The sequence below is a fragment of the Astyanax mexicanus genome, chromosome 14, assembly GCF_023375975.1.
Source record: "Astyanax mexicanus isolate ESR-SI-001 chromosome 14, AstMex3_surface, whole genome shotgun sequence".
Classification (NCBI taxonomy): Eukaryota; Metazoa; Chordata; class Actinopteri; order Characiformes; family Acestrorhamphidae; genus Astyanax; species Astyanax mexicanus.
The window spans coordinates 35,166,095-35,189,962 of record NC_064421.1 but is presented as its reverse complement, the minus strand read 5'-3'; the positions used below and the strand labels follow the sequence as shown (position 1 = coordinate 35,189,962).

General features: G+C 37.5%; 1 protein-coding gene across 2 annotated transcripts in view; it reads right to left on the bottom strand.

The window, feature by feature from the left end:
• Positions 1 to 1,859: 1,859 nt before the first annotated feature.
• The window catches only part of rcan3 (regulator of calcineurin 3), a 63,163-nt gene continuing 41,154 nt past the window's right edge, over positions 1,860 to 23,868 (bottom strand). For both annotated transcript variants that reach the window (XM_007239932.4, XM_007239933.4), the window contains 3 exons: positions 10,576 to 10,749; positions 9,300 to 9,471; positions 1,860 to 4,743 (listed from right to left, as the gene is read on the bottom strand). In XM_007239932.4, the coding sequence (XP_007239994.1) occupies positions 4,589 to 4,743; positions 9,300 to 9,471; positions 10,576 to 10,749 (501 nt within the window). In that variant the 3' untranslated portion in view covers positions 1,860 to 4,588. The remainder of the gene's footprint in view (positions 4,744 to 9,299; positions 9,472 to 10,575; positions 10,750 to 23,868) is intronic.

The window sequence follows — 23,868 nt, the reverse complement described above, 5'->3', positions numbered from 1 at the left end:
AAATGGCTATCTTCTGAACTGTGTATTAGTTTCAGATATAAATACATTGAATAAAAACTGAAATGCTGATGTTTTCTCATTTTTTTTATATTTTAATATCAAACCTAAATGGTTTCAGTCTACAGCAAAAAATAAAATATCATCTATCATAAAATATCCTTGTGCAAACAATGTCATAATATAGTAACTAGTGACTTTTTACAAGTTAGAAAGCTGCACTGAACTGTGAGATATGCGTGTGGAAAATGGATGTGATTTCTGCTTGCATCACTTTACTTTGCTCATAGAAAATTCTAGCCAGATACTCACTCTCACTCTGTACTGTCAGCTGTGGGTGGTAATGCTGTATGTACACATGTGACATTTTGGACACAATGTCCGATCCATCTGGCACACCATATCACTATATTCAACATAAATAATTAGCATTGCCTTAAGCTAATGAGTTAGCAAACAGAGGCTAGCTACTTTATAATGAAGTTCTGACAGAGAACTTTATAAGAATGTTTAGTTTAGCTTCCAGGAATGTTGGCCTGTAACATTACAGAAATAATTTTCCAGGAATGTTCTGAAAATGTGTGACAAAAGTAAAGTGTTTGAACATAGTTGGAAATAATAATACTTGGCCCCTTGTTCAGAAAAATCCTTGATCCACCACTGTCTGAACACCACACACTCTGAGGAGTAAGTTTGTTATTCTAGGCATGTAGCTAGCATCATGCTAATGACTTCCATTGCTTCTTCGCCATTAGCTAACAAAACAAATACTTGAATGTCTACTGATTACAGCTTTACATTAAGCACCTGCACCTTGAGGTATGAGGAACAATCAGATAAACATGGAAAAGCTCTCTCTCTCTCTTACACACACACACACACACACACACACACACACAAACACACACACACACATATCAATTTACAACCTCAAACAAGCAAGTTCTCTATTCAGACCAAAATGGGTTGTTGTTGCACTGAGGGACTTCCAGGTTTCATTCGCTTTATAAAGTTACCTTATTCACAGTGTGTGTGTGTGTGTGTGTGTGTGTGTGTGTGTGTGTTGTGCTGCCCTGGATAGCTGCTGATTCACAGGCTGTTGTTTTGTGAGCTGTTTGGTGAACCGAGAAGAAAATCTGACCTGAATTGAGCTAAAAAAATCACCTGAAAAGAGCTTCACACACTTTAAAACTACAGTACAGTACCTTTGCTGACAAAGATGTGCAAATGTACACACACAGCTTGCCTAGTCATGGTAGATAAGTGCTGCCAATAAAATAGGACTCTCTGTAGCAGATACAAATTTACCTGTCGGCATCATGCCCAATAACAGGTGTGGGCTATAAGGCTAAAGTCCCTAGTTACTGAGCTGTGGAGCAGTGGAACTGTGTTCTCTGGATTGGGTGTGTTCTGTCCAATCATGTTTGTGATTTTGGTTAAGGGATAAGATGGGGTGGGCTGTTCTGATGATCATTTAATATCCAGCTCTTACTACTCTTATTCCAACAAAAGCAGTATCAACTCTTTTTAATATCAATGATTTCAGCAGAAACAGTAGAAACAATGAATAAGCAGGTGCTCCAATACTTTTGTCCATATAAAACATGAAGAAGTTCAAGGGGTATGAAGACTGTTTCTGGTTACTCTTTTTAATAAAGAGCTTGTGACAAAGGCCTTTATCAGCTTGTCCATAAATGCATGTGTATATCTGTTCGCAAGGGGTTGTGCTTAAAGTGTATGTTGTATTTATTGCAGTGCAAATAAAAAGTAAAAGAGAATAACACTTCCCACCTCTAGAGGAGAGCCCTAGGAGCAAAAATGATCAAATCTTTGAACACATAAAAGAGCACACAACAACAAGACATTTTTATGAATTCTTATTATTATAATTATTTATATATTTATATATTATATCTATGTGAAACAAATGACATACCTACACAAACATAAGCAAGTCGACAGTTAAAGATATGACTCAATCAAAGAAACACCTACGGGAGAGGAGACGCAGGTATACACAAGGAATTATTGCTTCGTTGCTACGTTTTGTTTTCTTCTTCAGCTATGAACTACGGCACAAGACGATATTTATATTCCAACGGAAACGGGAACACCAGTGACAGAACCCACTTTCTGCAGAATTCATGAAAAATATTCTCAAGTTTGTTTTTGATCACAATACAAAGTCCAACAGGCTTCCTTTTTTTAAGTACAGAAATGTGAAGACTCAGACAGAGCAAACAGTAAAAAACACCAGAACATCATCTTCATCATTGTCATCATCATCAACATCTGATACCTAAACAGTGATTGGCATCACATTGATTTTAGTACTGACACTCAGTTTTCTTTCCCTTTTTAAGGTGTACATGCACACTTTCTATCTCTCTCTCACACACACACAAACACGCACACACTCAAATATGTTACAGCAAATAAAACCACTTTGTTTTTCTGCACACAATAAAGACCCCCTCCACTAAGCAGACAAAACAGCCCCCCCCCCCCCCCCGCAAAAAAAACAAACAAAAGAAAAACAACATCAGCAAGTCAAGTGGTGCAACGCACTCGGACTAGTTATCTGCTGGTGAGAAGGCTACCCGGGTGATTTGTACCCTCCAAAACATGAAATACATTTAATTAAATTTTAAGCAAGAATGGTACCAGCACATTTCGTGCTTGTACCACTAATAGAACACGTAGGTAAAATTAAATACATGAAACCAAAAGGTCAAATACAAGCGCCAGCTCGAAGATACAATTACAGCAGTAATAAAGTGCTTTCATGAGGTGAGCCCACCATGGCGGCCCTTATACACACACACATACTCCCTCTTAACACACACTGTTAAAGTTTGGTTTCTCCATAAGCGCCCAGACAAATTCAGTGGGGCGAGAGAGAGTGAAGCGATGGGATGAAGCCATACTGCCCTGAGAACAGGACATAAAATCACAGTTATATATTAATATTCTTATTTTATGTGTGCAGATTCTTTATAGAGATTTTCATGAATTAAATATTGCAAAAGCTCATATTGCATGCAAAAAGCATGTGGAAATAAGATGGAACTGAGGTCAGCAGGGCTTCTTATGAGTTTAACAACTGAGAATATTCATGATATACAAACAGTTTGCTTCAGATGCACACAGGACAGTTTTTAAAAGGCCAAAAGGTTTCTAAAGGGTCTGTAATCACAGTAGTAATGCTATGAACTGCCCTCTTTTTAGTGTTATTTGGGTCTTGAAGGCCAGTGATAGGCCAAAGCTCTGATATATCATCAGTTTGAACTGGTGCAATACGACTGTAACATTGGAATTAACCACCAATCAGTACAGTATAAAGTTGCAAGAGAGGAAAAGCATGCTGAAAAATCTCTGGCTGACCAGAAATGGACCACAGTGTTGAGGATGGACTACACACAATCAAACAAACAAACAAAAAAAAAATAGAACACTTAATATAGATTTAACCCCCTCACACTTTCTCAAACATCCGTAAAGCTACATATATACAAACCACCCCTTCCAGCAACTGTACAGCCTCCTAAATAGGGGGATATGCATCAAAATCAAAACACATTTTTTTGTTTTTTCTTTTGCTCAGAATTTCTCTTTCATCTTCAGTATAAAACGCGCCGTCCTCCCAGTTTACTACAGCAGTCAGCATGCAAAAAAGGCGTGGTATCAAATACATGGTAACAATAATAGTATTAATAGTAATAATTATCACAACGACACACATCTAGGTTCAGTAAACAAACATGTCAAAGCCTCTATTGATTAAAATAAATGAAAACAATAAATAAAAAGGAAAAGTCCAGCCTCTTCACAAACATCACGGCATCACAGCATGTGCTTATGCATGTGACTGACCCTCAGTACATTCGTGTTTGTGTCTCATACATACGCGTCCGTACCACGCGGCCTTCAAACACATCCCAACACATCGCCTGATGATATGTCCCAAAAAAAAAATCCTAATGCATTATGAAGTCAATAAAGAAAACACAATAAAGAAAAAAGAACATTATGCTTCCCTTTTTTCTCTTAAAGCGTTTATGATTTTAGTGAATGATCGTAAACAAAGTCCGATAATAATAATAATAATAACCCACTACGGCTACAGACAGATATACTCTATTACTACAGCACCTCTATTGCTACACTAATGGGACTAATTCTACATGAGTGAGTGTGAGAGAGAGTGAGAGAAAGAGTGAGAAAGTGCTTGGATCAAAGTGAGGACTAGGGTGGGGGGTGTTTTTCAGACCCCCGACCCCAGCAAAAACGCCACCCTGTCTGCTCCGTGGGACAGTGATGTGTCTGTGTGTCGCGTTCGTTTCCTCCAATCCAGACCAACTCTGTCTGTCCATCACTGAGGCAACCGACATTAGCCCCTCCCCTCAGCGTCCGGCTTGATCTTCATTCAAATGTTGTTTTATTATCTTAGTTTTTTTTATTAGAGCTGAAATGAAGGGTGTCTTCCCCCTCCTCCCCAGCATGTGTGAGAGAGAGAGAGAGAGACAGGTCGAGACAGAGGACACGTGCAGTGTGTGTGTGCAGGTGGAGAAGTTTGGGGGAGGGCGGGGGTTTAGTTGAAGACTTTTGGAGGGCTCTCGGGACGTCTGGTCTGGACGATCTTCATCTTCGGCCGGGCCTCGTCTTCCTCCTCCGTCTCACTGTCGCACACATGCACCACCACGCTGGGGGTGGACTCTGTACCCGCGTGCAGCTCGTACTTCTCCCCTGCAGAGAGAGAGAAAGAGAGGAGAGAACATGGTAATCTAATAATAAACATCATTCTATACTTGCTTTGAGCAAGATATGGAGCAGGATGAACGTATAGGGATATTTTTCATGATTTACTTGTTCAGATCAGCAATTTCAGTTAAATATATCATATAGCAGATGAACACAGTGATATTAAAGAGTTAAAAGAAATTATAGTATTTACATAAAGTGTGCAATAATTCTTTAAACAAAATTAGGCAGGTGCATAAATTTGGGCACTCTTGTCATTTTAGCACTAATTATTGGAACAAACTTTGTTTGGTAAGCTCATTGAAGCTCATACACAGGTGAATCCAACTATGAGAAAGGGATAAGGAACTAACTGCAGGTTTTTCTCCTCTTTGCATCTTCTCTGAAGACCAGCTCAGTCTCTAGACCTGAATATTATTGAAAATCTGTGGTGTGATTTAAAGCTGTTGATGCTCAGAAATCATCAAACCTGACTGAACTGGAGATGTTTTGTAAAGAAGAATGATCCAAAATACCTTCAACTCTTTGAAAGCTATAGGAAGCATTTAAAGGCTGTTATTTCTGTAAAAGGAGGATTTACTAAATATTAATGTAATTTTTCTGTAGGGGTGCTCAAATTTAAAATGTATGCACCTGCCAAATTTTGTCTGTAAATACTATAAAACTTAATTTCACTTTTCAAATATCACTGTGTTCGTCAGCTATATGATATATTTAACTGAAATTGCTGATGTGAACAACCAATGATTTATATGTTTATGGTTTAAGATTTAAGTTTAAGAAAGATAGACATGTAAGATTCATGACTGGGACTGTATGGATGGTGTATGGTAGTGTATGGGACAGTATCAAGGGCGTAGGAGCGGGCTTGATATTGGGGGGGACACATTTGCCAATATGAACCCAAGCCCACCCAATAGTTTCCTAGAACAACATTTGTGGAAATTACTTTTAATTAAAAGTAAATTATTATTATAAGGTGATTTTACAACCTAAACATGTTACTCCACATTACAGCTACTGTTGTTAGAAAAATTATGCAAGCAATGTCTGAATTATGTACATATGACAAAAATTTTCAGTTATCACCTAATATTTAAAATAATATAACAGATTATTATTATTGTTATTATTATTATTATTATTATTATTATTATTATTATGTATTGGCATGTCAATTCTGTTGTATATTTACATTTTCTCCTGCACTTTTATTTTTTTCTACTGAGAGCTCTTCTTAAGATGGTGTCCTTTTATGTAAAAGAATGTAACTTTACGTTTCATAGAGACTTTTATAAACGTCAGGATATGTGGTCTTACTGTGAAATACAAATGAACAGAAGTCACGTTACAGCAGTGTTTCTCAACCCAGTTCTTACATATTCTACTGCATATTAACACTGTTCTGCATATTCTAGAGCTTCCTCTGGTGGATATACATGATTAATTTAGGCTCCATAGGGGGCTAAAGGATTTTAACAGGTAAACTCAGTAAATGACTGTTTATTAGCTGATCAGGTGGAAAACACTAGTTTAGGGCAGTGATCGGGGTTAAGTAACTGCTTTAAACTACCAACTTAAAGTACTGTACGAAATTCTGGCAATCATCTACATCCAGCTTCTAAAATTAAAATGATTAGCTGATCAGGTACAGGGAAACATTACATATATATTTTATTTTTTTCCTTTAACCCTGACTCCCAATCTAGCTAATTCCAAAGATAAGCTTACACACTAACACAGCTGCAGTTTATTAATCACAGTGGGTTTAAACTGTGTGCTGATTCAGAGACGTGTATTTTTAACCAGCTATCAGAAACATATCATCACAGTTGAAGTGGTTAGCCTATCGTTACCTTTATTTTAGTAAAATCTCCGTATATTCATCTCTGTTTTAAAATCAGCTGAAGCTGCTGCGTCCCGATCAGCGAGGGGGCGGGGCTTCCCCAACAGCAAACTGTCTCTGCTCCGCGCGCCGCAAAACCAGCAAGCTGATTGGCTGTTTCTACTGAGAGGCGTGACTTAATACCTGAACCGGCTCCGTGATTGGTCCGGTCTGTCTCCTCATTAATAGTACAGCTAACCTGAGCGAACTGATATCATTTTTGGGGGGGAAAAATCCACCTGTTTCTAATATTGGGTGGGACATGTCCCACCCATCCCCCCCGGTTCCTACGCCTATGGACAGTATGGATCAGTATGTATGGAAGTATGGAAGTGTATAAAACTGTGGATGATGTAAAGGTCATTACTGGTTGGTTGTGGTAGTGTATGACTCAGTATACATGTGCAGTATGAGATTTTAAGACCTGCATTCTCTTTAACTGTCCTTTAACTCCTTATTTATGCTCCACTGTGGGTTCAGATTACCAGTTAAGCTGGAAGCCCCATTAAAAGCCTACAACTAATCTGTACCAAAATAACCGAGGCGAGCTTCAGTGATCAGATGGCCTCCTTAAAACCCAGGACAACCAACCCGGTTCTCAACTGAACGCTGAAGCATTTATTTATATATTCTTGTGTGAGTTAGTGCCAGAATCATGACTCACCAGAGCAGAATAAAGAGTAGCATGAACAATGAAGTTTAGCATTAGATAGGGCACAGAGCCAAACCCAGAACAGCACTGTGAGAGTCTGACACACACTCAACAATTCAGAAACCCCTCTTTTGTGTTCCCCAAACAATGGCTCTTCTGTTTGTTTCCTAATAGCTACTGAAAAGCAACAATGAACAATCTGCAGATACTGTATTATGTTAGGACTCTGGGAGGTTGCCCAATAAAGGTGTGGCCCCTGTGGAAAAACATGCAGGCCAATACTGGACGATCAAATCAGGGTTGCCAGGTAGATGACACAGACCAGCTGAAAGGTGATAAGCGATCAGTCCGCAGAAAGAGTTCTGGTTCCACCAGTAGAGGGAGCTGCAGGTTTGCATTTCCATCTTTCAAAAACAATACACATTTCCTGCAGTGGCTGAACACAGACATGTTTCCATTTGCTCATGCTGCAGTGCTGTGTGTGTGTGTGTGTGTGTTTTCTATTAAAACTCCAATCTTTGTGGACACAATGCTTTGTGGAGAAAAGTCGCAACGTCCCTACAACCACCAAACATACCTGCATTTTACACTTATGTTACTGTGCATCTACTGGTTTTTATATTGCCAGTCATTTTCTGTGTACTGAATTCCAGCATAGAACTGATACTTTACTTTGATATTATACTGTGATGAACTGATTTCTCGAATGGCTGGAACACATGCATGGAATACATTTAAAGCAACATTTTTTATTTGCTTAATTTAAGTAGATCGAACATAAAAAATCCCATTACATAGGAAATTTAATCCAGCAAAAAGTTTACCATATTTAATAACCATACTTAAAATCCTTAAATTTCCCAAAAATCGTCAGTGTTTCTTATAAACCAGAGCGTCTTATGTATGAATTTTACCAGTCTAGTTGCAAGGAGCAGTAAAGCCAAGTACAGGTTATATAGGAGTTTCAGTTTAGTTATCGCTAACCACGGCAAGCGCTAGTTCTTTTGCCGTTCAGAGGTAAGTGTTATCGGCATGTAGCCTACTGCTTACCATGGCCAGCACTGCTGCATGTTTGCGGCATCAAAATCAGCTATGTGTGATGAAAAGCTAATATCGGCCTGGCTTACCGGAGCATTAAGGGTTCCTCAGTGTAGCGCTAGCAGTTAGTCGCTAATGCTAATGCTCCAGTCTTAATGCTGGAGAAATGTAATAATCTAAGCTTACTGTAAATAAATGGAATTGCTTAACTCACTTAAATAAACAGTTTTCAAAAGCCAAATTTACACTGTAGATTTACACCAATGTACAATGTACACCTTATAGTGTAAAAATACAGTATTTTATTGCAGTTCTTCACCAACATGAAATCACACTTTGCAGTAAAGAAATTGGTGATTTGCTTTTATGACCTATAACACTGTGGCCAGGCAGTCAACCACTGCATAAAATGTAACTGAATATGTAAGGGAAGGTAGCCCTGGAGGTCAAGAATACACACTGATAGGGGGCATGCCTATTACGCAAATAAATGATGCCAGGAGCCAATAGGAAAGAGTGGACATTTTGTGTAAAGAAATGTGTCTCTTACCAAGCACCTGATCTTCCACAGCTATTGCTATTTGCATTTAGTTACTGTAATAAATAAACGCTCAATCGGGGGTATTCAATATCCTGTATTCAATTAAAACAGTACTTTAGAATTTCCTTGTAAAATTACATAAATTTGTTATGAGTGTACACAATTTATCATCCTTTGTCCCTACAAACTGATAAACACACCTTAAAGCTGAACAGGTCCTAATGCTTGACCCTGCAGTTTTAGGAGCTTCTAATATACTGAGGGTCGGAAGACCACAGTGGTGAAAGGTGTGACATGCTCTCATCCGATAAGAAGACTTTGTAAGGTGGAACAGGCGATCGTCACTAGGTGTGCCACTCTGGGGCTTGTGTAAATGAATATTTAATCTTTACTGAAATGAAGTGTGTGTGTATCTGTGTGTGTACCTGGTCCCAGTTTCGCCACGGCACACAGGAGGTCGTAGTTGATAACAGGTGTGGCGTCTTCCCCCTGACTCCACCCCACGGGCGGAGATGCAGGTGGAGAGATGAGGAACTGTTTCACAGGTTGAGGAGGAGCCAAGAACGTCTTATCCACATCCTCACCTGTGTTCTGCACCTGAGAGACCAAACAGACATACACACATTACATACTGAATATTTCACAATACATACTGAATAATTCACATTACATACTGAATATTTCACAATACATACTGAATATTTCACAATACATACTGAATAATTCACATTACATACTGAATATTTCACAATACATACTGAATAATTCACAATACATACTGAATAATTCACATTACATACTGAATATTTCACAATACATACTGAATAATTCACAATACATACTGAATAATTCAAATTACATACTGAATATTTCACAATACATACTGAATATTTCACAATACATACTGAATAATTCAAATTACATACTGAATATTTCACAATACATACTAAATAATTCACAATACATACTGAATAATTCACATTACATACTGAATAGTTCACAATACATACTGAATAATTCAAATTACATACTGAATATTTCACAATACATACTAAATAATTCATAATACATACTGAATAATTCACATTACATACTGAATAGTTCACAATACATACTGAATAGTTCACAATACATACTGAATATTTCACAATACATACTGAATAATTCACAATACATACTGAATAATTCAAATTACATACTGAATAGTTCACAATACATACTGAATAATTCATAGTAAATACTGAATAATACAGAATAACTCATACTGGATACACAATAATACATGCATATAGAATAATTTATGGTAGATACTAAATAGTTCATTGTAAATTCTCAAACATTCATAGTAGAAAATGAATAATTTTAAATTTATACTGATTGATTCATATTGGATGCTGAATCATTCGTAGTGAAAAAAATCATAGTAGATACTGCATAATTAATTATAAATACTGAATAATTAATTTTAGATATTGTATAATTTATTATAGATATTGTATAATTCATTATAGATATTGTATAATTCATTATAGATATTGAATAATTAATTGTAGATATTAAATAATAAAGTGTAGAATCTTATAGTAAAATTCCTTATAGGGGATATAACATAAATGATCATAGACACAGATTGATTCACATCTATTTATTCATAATAAAAAAACTCAAAAAAGTCCTCAGACAAAGTCAACTGCCACTCACCTGTGCGAAGTAGAGTTTGAGTTTGGAGCCATTAAACTCGGACTCGTGGAGCTCAATTCGAGCGCGAGCCGCTGCCTCCGGTGTACTGAAGCTGATTCGGACTCTCCGGAAACTCTTAAACATCTGGAACGATGTCTGTTCATCATAGATCCGGAACAACGACTCAAACCGCTCCTGCACAAACACAAAGACCGTAGATTTATTCAATGTTACAGCAAATACATTCAAACACAACAAATAGGTTCTTTCAAAGTTCTTATAAACTCAGAGCATATAGGTTCAATGTTAGATTCAATGTTATAGCAAACACGGACCACATAGTTTCATTAAATGTTCTTTTGAATACTGACCACATAGGTTCATTTAATGTTCTTATAATTACGGGCACATGGGTTTATTCAATGTTCTAATAAACACAGGGTACATAGGGTTATTCAGATGTTCTGATGTTCTTATAAACACAGCACATGTTTAAGTAAGCAGAGCACAAAGGTCAACTCAATGTTGGCTGTTTGTCTAAATTATGATAAAAACCACTTCATTATTCCAAATAAAAGCTTTACTGTTGAACTGTTCTGTGGTACTCTGTACGTTTAGAGCAGAAAGACTCAGACTGTACTTGGGGGGTGAAATGTGAGATGTGACCTTCCAGATAATCAACACAACGCTGACGGAGCAGGTACAGAAGGGCCAGGTGAGAGCACAAGAACACAGTGTCTGTAATTCCACAGCCTGGAGTTTCCAGAACATTCTTAGATCAGTTAATGAGGTAGCTCAGCCATAAATTACAACTGTCTTCAAAATGTCTTCATTAACCTAAATGTAGCTGTGATAAGATTTTTGCTTCTATAGTTTAGCAATGCATCTATGAGATGAATCGAACCTTCTAATTGGTGGAATAACCCTAGTTTTTAATTATAGTTTTTATGCATCCTTGCCTCCTCCACCAGTCTTATACACTGCTTTTGGATAACTTTGGATAACTTGGTGGAACCAACTACCTTCTACTACCAGATCAGGAGAATCTCTCGCTATCTTTAATAAACTCCTGAAGCACTTACTCTCTTAACACCTCTAACAAACTAACTACTTCTAACCTCATTTCCTTCTTCCCCTCCTTCACTCCTCTATCCCATTATTTCCTTTGACCTCCTTTAGGCCCTATCTAAAGATGTTTTACCTTTAACTTCTATTACTTTTGTACTTTATTATTGTAATTCGCTTTGGACAAAAGTGTCTGCCAAATGTAATGTAACTTTTTGGACATGGCACTCCTGGTGCAAGAATTCAAGCAGTTCAGCTTGGTTTGATGGCTGTAATCATCCATCTTCCACATAATTATATTTCAGAGGTTTTCACTTTTTTATTGACATATATATCTGGCCCATAACATATTTATGATCATAAATGTGAAAAACATATTTTAAAATATATGTCAAATTTATTTCTGGTCCATAAGAATATGTACAGTTGTGAGTGTAAAAACATATTTTTATTATATGTTGAGTCTAGCACAAACACATCTTGAATATGTATATAGTCGTATACCATCTTTCCCACACTATAAGATGCACTTAAAATCCTTTCATTTTCACAAAAATCGTCAGTGCACCTTATGTATGAATCTACCAGTCAGGTTGTAAGGAGCAGTAAAGCCAACATGTTTCCCATGTTAAAACAAGCTATGTGGGACAAACCGCTAGCTAATATCACCTTGGCTTACCGGAGCACTCAGGGTTCCTCAGTGTAGCACTAATCGTGACTGAATGCTAAATGCTGCTGCACCCAGCCTTAGTGGAAATCTGGGAATCTAAGCTTACTGTAAATAAATAGAAGCGCTTTACTCACCCAAATACACTAGAGATAGGACGATCGATCGGCAGTGTATCGGTATCGGCCAATTTTCAGCCAAAATACGTAAATTCCTCCCCCGATCCGATTCAGTAGTTTAGGGTTAAGCAGCTAATCAGAGCTGTGTGTGGATGGCCAATGAAACTGCTGCAGTTCCTCATCCAACCACTTGCCGGAGCTGCAGCAGCAGCAGGAGCCCTGCTGTCTTCACTCAGTCAGAGCTACAGCCCAGCCACGAGCAACGAGCTACAGGCTCAGCTCAGCTCAATCAGTCTGGAGCGTTTTTACAGTTTCTGCAGTCCATATGTGTAGAACCAATGCACCTCACAATTAAAAGAAAATAAAGGTTTTAACACCACTAACTGAATAATACAGCTCTCTACAATTCATCTTTCAGACCAGTAAGTGAGTCACGGAGTTAGCTAGAACACAAGCTAACAGCAGCTAACCTCAGGAGCAGTCACGGAGCAAGTTAGCTCACAAGCTAACAGCAGCAACTAACCTCAGGAGCATCAGTTTTCGCTCCTCACTGCAGTTTCTGTGTGCTCACACTCCAGCTCCTCCACACTGTATCGGATTATATTGGACGCGCTGAGGAAGCCGCAGTTCCGCTCAGATAAAATTAAAGGCGTTGCAGTTTGCACGCTGCTCACCTCAGATTGTTTACAACTACATGGTTTAGTGGACATGCATGCCAGGTAAGACTGTGAGGCAGCTGATGTTGGGACACATTCCTGCAGTATTAGCATATAAATATAAAAATCCTGGTGTCTTATAAATATTTACACATTACTTATATCTCTCCTGAAAAGCTTTTATTTTGGTCAGTAACACTCTTGTTGTGTTTATTTACTATCAGTAAATTACCAGTGTTTGCTTTGGCGTGGATGTAATTAGGGGAATCTATACCAGGTTTGTCTGGCACCTGTGTGGAATTAATGTGGCATTTGGCCCCGCCTAAGATCGGTATCGGCGATCGGCCGATCGAGATGAAAGACGATCGGTGTTTGGAATCGGCCCCAAAAACATTGATCGGTCCATCTCTAAAATAAAGTTTTCAGGAGAAAAATCTGTGTAGAATAACATCCAGTGCTCGTTTGACGTTCTTACATTATTACAGCTTTCTTTACTTGGCTTTACTTTATTTAGTTAGTTCTCAAACATTTACAGAGCTTACAATTATAGGTGGATAAAACCAGTCATGCCATTAAGGCTGAACAGAGCAGAGAGCAGACTACTGTTGACAGTGAGCTACTGATGCTGCTTTAACAACAACCAACTAATCACACATATCAAAACTTAATCAGCAGTTACTAAGCTAAATTTTCAGCCACTGCTGTATATATTATTTCATTTACATACTGCTGTCCCATGACTTTTGGCATGTCAGTGTAAATTACTGATGATATAGGACATTTCCACCTACTCTCCCCAAACCATGAGATGACTGGACCATGTGTTCAATCACCTCTTATAGACTTGCTTATGTAGTTTATGACACCTGGTGGGAAACAGGTGTGCATGAAAAAAATAGGGCCAAACTAAAAAAATGTTAACTGAGATTAATGTAAAAGAAATGAGTCAAATCTGCCCCTCATTCACACACAACATTCCTCAGTATGAGTGTGTGATTGTATTGTTGCAAGGATCAGTGCATTAGTGTGTGTGTGTGTGTGTGTGGGGGGGGGGGGGGGGGGGGTTGTGCTGAAGTCAGTCTCGTGAGCTGAGAGTGAGGATTTGGAGGTAAAATTGTGGGATTATGTGGATGATTACGGTTTATAAAGAAACAGAGCTCACAGAGTGTGACAGCTGTCTGCTGTCTGAATCACACTGACAGACAGAGTGGGGTCCAGCCTTTCTGACCCACATTACCACTAGCTCATATATGTCCAAAAGTTTGCAGACACTGCTTCTAATAAATGATTCAGCTACTTTACATTGCACCCACTTACTAAAACAGATGTGCAAATGTACACACAAAGCTTGCCTAGCCCTGTAGAAAAGAATTACCATTAGAATAGGACTCTCTAGAGTAGATCTACAAGAATGCATTGGCACACACACAGACAGCTGACTGACCCAGAAGACATTTTAATATTTTGAAGAGCTGAGGTGACAAAACTGTGTTTTGGCTCTACCATCAGACATTCACAGGTTTGACAGCCTTGTGGTGCCACAGCCACACATAAGCAGCAGTCCCTTCTATCCAAAGGTGTGAAAAGTATTGGCATTCATTACTCGGGTAGAAGTATAAATACTAGGGTTTAAAACACTTCTGTAGAAGTTTAAGTATCAACTCAAGCTTTTTACTGAAGTAAAAGTGTAAAAGTACTGCTTTCAAAACTAGTAGGCTGGTCCTCACTAGCAGCTCGAAGAGAAACACACTGCCTTGTCTATATTTATAACTCGCTCTCCGGCCATATGCCATCTTATATCTTATCCATGATTTCTATAAACACTACTAATTATCAGACCCGCTCTAGTGACTGGATCACCTGTCAGGTTTCTAGAGTTTTTACTGAGCTGGGAAAATCTGCTTTTAGCTACAGTGCACCAGTGAGCTGGAATTCCCTACAAGAAACCCTAAAACTCAGCTCACTGGTGTCACTAATGACAAGCTCAGACTACACAACATTTTTGCACCTCACACCATTCACTATGTCAGATTAAGCAGTTATTTTCGTTTTGCATCGTTCTCGGGGGACTGGCAACACTACACGTTAGTCACCGACCAATCCTCGTCTGCGTCCTCGCGTGAGTTCGCAGGTCATCGCGGGGGAGAAACATAGAATCTGAGAATCATGGCTACAGAAGCCCTTTGTGTGATGGAAGCGCTTTTGTGCTGAAAAAAAAAAGTAAAAAAAAGGGGGAAAAGCGACTGTGGACCCAAATGGACATTACATGCTTTTTGTACTCCAGGAAAGAACTTTCAGTGAATATAAACAGAATATTTCATGGATGAAATAGATTATTAAATGTTTATTAGATTATTCTTCTGTTTCGCTGGTCTAGCAAATTTCAGGAGCACCGTCCTGCTTTCTTTTCCGGTGTGTACATCTGTGCGCCACAAAACGCTCTGTTTTCCTATTGGTCAGAGTCAGGGAGCTCGCGGAGCATGTCAAACTATGCGATAAAATATAAAATATTCTATCATGCTAGTCTTTCCGTCGGACGCTCCGACGGCGTCGTTCACGTCAAATTACTGCTCTTTGACTGTGTCACACTACACGGACCTTTGTCGCTCGCGACAATGAAATTCGGATCCGACGCATGTAATTTGACGGCAATGACAAAATCGGGCCAAAATCAGGCTAAAATTGTGTAGTCTGATCCGGGCATAAATCATTTTAAACTTTTAATATCTAACCAACTTTAGACAGCCTGTAACTGTTTTAGTTGAGTTTTTCTTATACCTTGTTATTTATTTAATAATTGATTTTTTTATTTATCTAATTTTATGTTTTACCATTTAGCCCTTTTATTTTATTTACTTTATCCATTTCATCTTTTTATTTGTTTTGTTACTGCTTTTACTTTTGACCTTCACGTTTTTATTTCATTTATAGTCTTCCTTTTATTTTTTTATACATTTCTTACTTATTAATTATTATTATTTATTGTATGTACATTTTTATAATTGTGGTTATTTGAGTCCTTTAATTTATTTATTTATCTATTTTTCTGTGTTTAAATGTTATTATTCTACAACTTTATCTACTTTTTACTGTGTTGAAACAAGCTGCGTTGGACGAACCACCAGCTAATATCGCCTTAGCTTACCGGAACAGGGTTCATAAGTGCAGCACTGTCGCATAGCATTAGCCCCTTTTAGGAGAGAAATCTGTGTAGATTAACATCCAGCAGAAATAGTTTTTTTAAATTACAGTTTTGTTTACTTAACAAAACTTAGGTTTTAATTCAGGTTGCTGAATTAAAAGGTAAACATAAACATAGTGAAACTCCTGTTCCTTCCTAGTGTTGCATAATGCACTTTATAATCCGGTGCACCTTATGTATGAAAATAGACCTGAAAATAGATGTGTGCCTTATAATCTGGTTATACTGCAGAAAATATGGTAATAGCTAATATCATCTCCGCATCACAGAGACATTAAGAAATGGACAATAATAATTAATTGCTGTCCCCTTTCTGAATGAAATACGATTTACTCTAAAGTTTACTGGTTAACCAGCAGCTAGGTTACTGAACTTCAGTGCTCCACTGATATATATGTATCGGGTACGTGAAGGGTTAACCTATTTACTAGGGGGAGGATTTCACCCCTTCCTTTTGAGTTCAAATCAAAAACAAGAGGAAGTGGTCTTAGGATAAATTAGCAATTTGTTTACTTTTAGTTTACAAGTAGCAAAAACTGACACACAGTCCAAAAATCTGTATTTTGAGATGATGTTTGTAGTAAACAAAATAAGCCTCAGGACGAAATGGGAGAATACTGACGTAACCAAGTTTACGCTTGTGTATGCAAGTGTGCGTGCGCGGGTGTATGTGTTTGTTGTGTGTGTGTGTGCGAGTGTGTTGTTGTGTGTGTAAAGGAGCTGCGTTAGGCCAGACTGCTGTGTAATTTGAGGCCTGGTTATAAGCAGGTAAGGTTTGTTTTGTAAGCTCAAGTAGATGTGTGTGTGTGTGTGTGGATGGATTAGGTAAGCAATACTGCAGGACACTGTAAGACAACAACCCGGACCTTCAGCCTTTTTATGGACGCCGCTATTTTAATCTATGAAAAAGCAAAGGAGATTTTTATTCTTTTTTTATGGCAGTGTTTGAGTTTTATATTGGATGCTGATGGTAAAAAAGTGATAGACCTAAACAAAACATTTCATCCCTTCTTATATATTAACACAAACTGATAATTTCTCCTTTTCTTATATGTAACAACTAAAATGTGTTTTTCATGTCTTTATTAACGAAGACATGTAAAATAAAATAACTTGCCAGGTAAATAGAAATAAAAATGATCACATTTTATTTTCAAAAGGGAGAAATTAATAAATGGATGTTTATTGGAGGAGCTCATATTTTTTGAGGGAGTATTTTTTGTCAAACAATTGCCTGTATTTGAATATGTATTCCTCCACCATTTTAAATATATGCTTATTTTATGATTTTAAAAACAGGTTTCAGACCCAACATCTTCTTAGAACTCCAAACTGTGCATCAGCCAAATGTTTATAACCATTTGGTGTCATAACTGTCTAAGGGTCCACATGTGTGTTGGTTGAAGAGTTAGTGTTGGGTGTAAGAAAATATGGGGCTCAGGAAGTGCGCTCAAAACGCAGCGTCATGAATAAGTGATTGACACATGTGTACTCCGATTACACGCAGACACACACACACACACATCACAATCAGTAACTTGGTATAAATGAATCACCCACAAAACACTCAATGTACCTCATCTCTCTCTACCTCCTTTTTATCTTTATTACTCTTAACCTTTCTTTTTTCTTTTACCATGAGTCTTCCTCTTTTTCTTTTTTCTATGACTGTCTTTCTATTTTTTTATCAATGCAGTTATCTCTTTTGCTCTCTCTTTATGCACTACTCTTTATCTCTCTATCTCGCAGTTTTTCTTCTGAATTGTGTTTGTACTTTAGTCCATGTTTATAAATATTTATAATCTATTTGAGATTACAGAGCACATCCTTGTCTGCAGTGAGCACCGTACTAATGAGTGGGGTAAATGTTTTATTATATCTTAGCGACATTAGCTTCATAATTTCAGTGTTAATACTACAGAAGCACCGAAATTGTAAAAAATTGTGTAAAAATGATGACCATTTAGATGGTCATGTTTACGTCTATACATCTTCGTGACATCACCATGTTTACGTCTATACATCTGCATGACATCACCATGTTTACTTCTATGCATCTGTGTGACATCACCATGTTTACTTCAATACATCTGAGTGACATCACCATGTTTACGTCTATACATCTGTGTGACATTATCATGTTTACGTCTATACATCTGTGTGACATTATCATGTTTACGTCTATACATCTGAGTGACATCACCATGTTTACTTCTATACATCTGCGTGACATCACCATGTTTACGTCTATACATCTGCGTGACATCACCATGTTTACCTCTATACATCTGAGTGACAGCACCATGTTTTTGTCCACATGTCTGGCCACAACTATTAACATCACTGACTGGTAGAGATGGACCAATCAGTGTTCATCTCGATCCGCTGATAGCTGATAACTATCTTGGGTGGGGCCAAATTCTAAATTAATGCCACACAGGTGCCAGGCAAACGGCCATGCCCAAGCAAACACTGTATATCTAAGTGCTTGAACTGCTTGAATTTTTGCACAAGGAGTGGCATAAAGTTATCCAAAAGCAGTGTTTAAGACTGATGGAGGAGAACATGCCAAGATGCATGACAACTGTGATTAAAACCAGGGTTATTCCACTAAATATTGATTTCTTAAACTTTTATGAATATGAACTTGTTTTCTTTGCATTATTTGAGGTCTGAAAGCTCTGCATCTTTTTTGTTATTTCAACTCCTTCTCATTTTCTCTAAATGACAATATTTTTATTTGGAATTTGGGAGAAATGTTGTTCGTAGTTTATAGAATTTCAGAAACTGACGTGGTCTCATTTTTGCAAGAGCTGTATGTAACTAACTTATTATTTTAATAATAAAAACAATAATCTAACACTCCAGCTCAGTTCCAGCTAGAGCTTAGATTGTGCTAAAAATTCCAGCCGGCCAGGCCTGCCCTATAAACTTATTATGAGCCCAGACCTGATTTAAACCCAACATTTTTTAATATGTACAGCACATTCGCAGCACGTCCAGTATAAACCCATACAGAGTGGACGAGTTCAAGTGTGCGCACACACAACTGAAAAATGAAAAATGGACAAGTATAAAAATCTGATACAATTAACTACATGAAAAGTATGCCTCGTGCTAGGGCTGGGCGATCGCTTTACACTTAAAGGTTTCTTTTTGGTCATAAGTGACAGAAAAAGGAATTTATGTCCAAAATCACTAGCAGGCTTAGAGCCTTGTGGAAAGACACTAGAATATCCACATCTTGCCAGGTGGGCACAAGGTGCTAAGACAGCTTTTAAATTAATTTTAAAATTTTATTATATGTTTGTCCCTTAAAACAAGTACAAGGGGACAAACATATAAACTATAAATAAAATTCTGACCCTTTACATTATTTGTCTGTTTAAATTAAATTGCAATAGCACTTGGATTTTTTCCCCTCCCTGAATGCAGGCAACTACATAAAGCAAAATACAAAAGTATATCACAGGTGATTTTGATACAGTTTAGTCTTAGTCTTTTAACTAAAATGTATATTAGTTTTAGTTACATTTTAGTCTATCGGATATTATTAGTTTTAGTCTCATTTTAGTCTAGTTTTAGTCTAATAAATTTTGGTCATATAAAAAGTATGTATTACGTATGTTTTACTGTTTTTTTATTTTCTATTTGTTGTTATTTTAAGATTATTTACTACTAATGTATATTAAAATAATAGCCTTTAAGTTTTGTTGCCTTTAATTTATGCCAACATTTAAATATTTTAAAGCAAGTGACCTGTAATGGAGGTGGGAGGAATAAAGTCAAGTTTCTGAAATGATGCACTTCTTCTGCAGTACAGATGTATACTAACATTACTGGGCTTTCAGTAGACTAGACTTACATTACTAAACAAGTGTATTTAAAACTCATCCAGTTCAGTAACAGCAATGTTTAGCTCCGCTTAAATGCAGCTACACAGATTTTATAATCTTCTGTATTTAGTAAAATATCCAACAGACTCTCTATTAAAAACTAAAAACACAAAGTAATCACTGTATAAACTGTATAAGACAGAGAAGAAAACTACCCTCAGGGTTTTCTAACAGAAACAGTGAGAGTTAGGAAAAAAGTGGAAAGTGCTGCTTTTCTGTGTGTTTATATACTAACCCATCACTCGTGCTAAAGTTAACAATAATTTACACGGAAAGTGGATTAACACGGCTAACGTGCGTTACCCATTAGTTTATTAGAGTGTAAAAAGCAGTGAAGGCACCTTAGCTAATGATGACAGCACTGGTGACGTCACGAGGTTGGTTGGTTGAAGAGTCCAGGTATAAAGCTAGAGGAAAAGAGCTTGTTGTTTGTGGAGATTATGGATGAAGACGAAGCTGAACTAGGCTAACGTGGAGCATTTACTCAGAGATCTTTTTTGTATAAACCTGAGCAGAATGTTTCAGATGCTTTTCTGAGAGAGAGACGTTTTGGAGGTGTCTATTCGGTCCTTGCAGCCCGTCAACAGCAGGCACTGCCATCCCGTTAACCAGCTTGTTTATATAACTTACATTTAGCTATTTAGCATGTAATGTCCAGAGTTCATTAGGACTGAATGAAACATAACGTTACATGATTTAAGTGGATATTGAAACACCAAGGCACTGTTTTGTTGATAAACTGTTCAGTTTAGAAGTTAGAAGGCTTGCTGGGTAGCTAGCTTCATCTAGTTAGCGTAAGTTAGTTAGCTAGCGTTGCCTAGCTATGGTAAGATAGCTAGATAAGTAGCTAACGCTAGCTATGTTATCTTTTAACTGTCAGCTTATCTAGACTTTGGGTAAAGTTAACTCTCGCTGCTCTGCTGGATGGGCGCGTAGTTTGGCTTGTACAGCTGCTGCTTTCATAGTAACGTTACCCTCAGTCAGACGGTCTGTACATCCCAGTTGTACAGAGGAAAAATTAAAACGGAGGAAAAAAGCCTCGGACTTCAGCTTATTTTTTTTCGGCACTAATTCTCCCGACTCAAAACCCTCTCCTCCATAGTCCTGGTCTAGAAAGTGCTCGCTCCTAACCCCTAGCATTGCAGCTAACGGGAGGATTTTCGCGCTTCAGCTGTCCGCTTAAGAGGCGAGATATGAAAGTGAATCTTTCACATTCTTTAGCCTATAAACTTATTAATACACCCAGTATTACTACACCCAGGGGCAATACAAAAGTGCCCCACTTTGCATTGCGTTTTGGTTTGGATTTTATTATCTATTGAGGAACTAAGTTACTGTAGACTCATAGTTTATGTTAGTGAGGCGTGCGAGAACCAACCTCGTGACTTCACTTTCAGCGCTGGGACAAGATGGTGCTGCGCTTACTTAAAAAAAATGACATTTAGATTGCTTATTATTTTAATTCTGTTTCACTGACAGCTGTTAAACTTATAAGAATTTTTAGAGTGAAAATACATCTTGTGAATTATACTAAATACTGTGCTGAGCTGTAAGGCAGTTCAGCACGCTGCCTGAGCGTGCTCCGCCTGTTCACAGCGCTACTTAAATGGGAAATAAAAAATAAAATTTATCGAATCCTATCGTCCGGCTTATCATATTTATCGCGATATATATTTTCCTCGATTCCGACAATTTACTGCCAAAATAACAATAAACGTACAATGGCTGACATCTGTCAAGGTTGTATTCGGTCACTGGCGTACTGCCAAGACAGCAATACGCCAAAAACTTCCCTGAACACAAGTGATTTTGCAGACATAAGCTGTGAAAGACTGTTGACAGAGTGTAAGATAGCAATGAACATCACAACGTATCTTGTGCTGGGCCTTAGGACTTTAAACAGGAGTGTAGGTGTCAGAGCGCTTAATTATACTATACGTAACCCATTCCACTGCCTCAGCAAACTCAGAACAATGAGACAATGGCTGTATCGCAATTACAGGTTAAGTGAAACACCTGCAAGGGTGCATCCCGCCTCAGCCTGAGTCATGGTTATGTAACGGCACAGGTGTAGGAGTGTGTGTGTACTGTGACACGTTGCGAGTTGCCCACACCTGGGGACCATTCACACCAATCTCACAAAACAACACCTTTCAGTCGACTGGATAGAGATTTATGCTGAGTTTTTAGATTAGCAATGTCCCGACCAGGTAATTTTTCCCACAACTCAATCTGAGTTTCTTAATACTAAAGTATCAACCTATATCAATAAAAACCTTGTATTATATAAATAACACACATCACAGTTTAAACAGGATGTGCTGCTGATAGTACAAAAATAAAATCACTTAATTTTAGTAAACGTTTTCGCTTAATTACTTATTTTTGTAGGTTTTAAATTACTTTTAACAACCCAGTTTGACTGACCAAACATTCTGTCAAGTCAATATCTGTTATCTGACGTAAAGTGATATGATATCTAATGTGATATGATATGAGCCTTCACTCGGTTCTGAATGCACTGATCAGTGCTGGTTTAAGAACAAAGAGACGTAGTTGTGGTTTGGTGTTTTTTTTAGTGAGTTTTTAGCTATTCTATTTTGTTTTCATGCTCTACTGTAAAATAGTTCCAAATCGCAAACTCTTTGATTTGCCTCTCCACAGTGTTATGTCCAGTAATGATGCCTCGAGAACATGTGGTTTTACCTTGTGTTTTATTAGAGTTTATGTACAGTTAGATTGCTCAGTGTACAGATTTCTGAGGATTTATTGGATTTGGTAAAGTCAATAGAAGCTATCTAGAGTTTGATTCACATATGCAGCTCTGGAAAAAATTAGGAATCAGTTTCTCTGATTTTGTATATGGTATATGTTTGAGTAAAATTAACATTGTTGTTTTATTCTATAAACTATATAAATATTTCTCCCAATTTCTACATAAAAATATTGTCATTTAGAGTATTTATTTGCAGAAAATGAGAAATGACTGAACTAACAAAAAAGATGCAGAGCTTTCAGACCTCAAATAATGCAAAGAAAACAAGTTCATATTCATAAAGTTTTAAGAGTTCAATATTTGGTGGAATAACCCTGTTTTTAATCACAGTTTTCATGCATATTGGCGTGTTCTCCTCCACCAGTCTTACACACTGCTTTTGGATAACTTTCTTCCTGCACTCCTGGTGCAAAAAATTAAAGCAGTTCAGCTTGGTTTAACGGCTTGTGATCATCCATCTTCCTCTTGATTATATTCCAGAAGTTTTCAATTTGGTAAAATCAAAGAAAGTCATCACTTTTAACTGGTCTCTTATTTTTTTTCCAGAGCTGTATATACTCATCTTTTCCTGCTGAGGGACCCAATCTTGTCCATCATTTAGAGGCCCTGAGGAACAGCCTCATTTAACCACAGTCTAAATTAATAACTTAAACAAATCTGGGGCATGTTGTCTGCAGGGAAGCCTCAATAACCCCTCACTAATAGCAGAGCAGAGTTTAATTAAGAACATTAATATGTTAAACACGGGAGCATTTTTTAATTAACCTTACAAAGTTCACTGTCCTTAGAAACATCTTAAATGTGCTGAGGGCGGGGCCAGAGAGAATAATTACATTCTAATAACAAAAATAAAGCCTATCCATTAATATACACTGTGTGTCCATCTATATTTACAGTCCCCTTTAAAAGTACTGGAACAGTGAGGCCAATCCC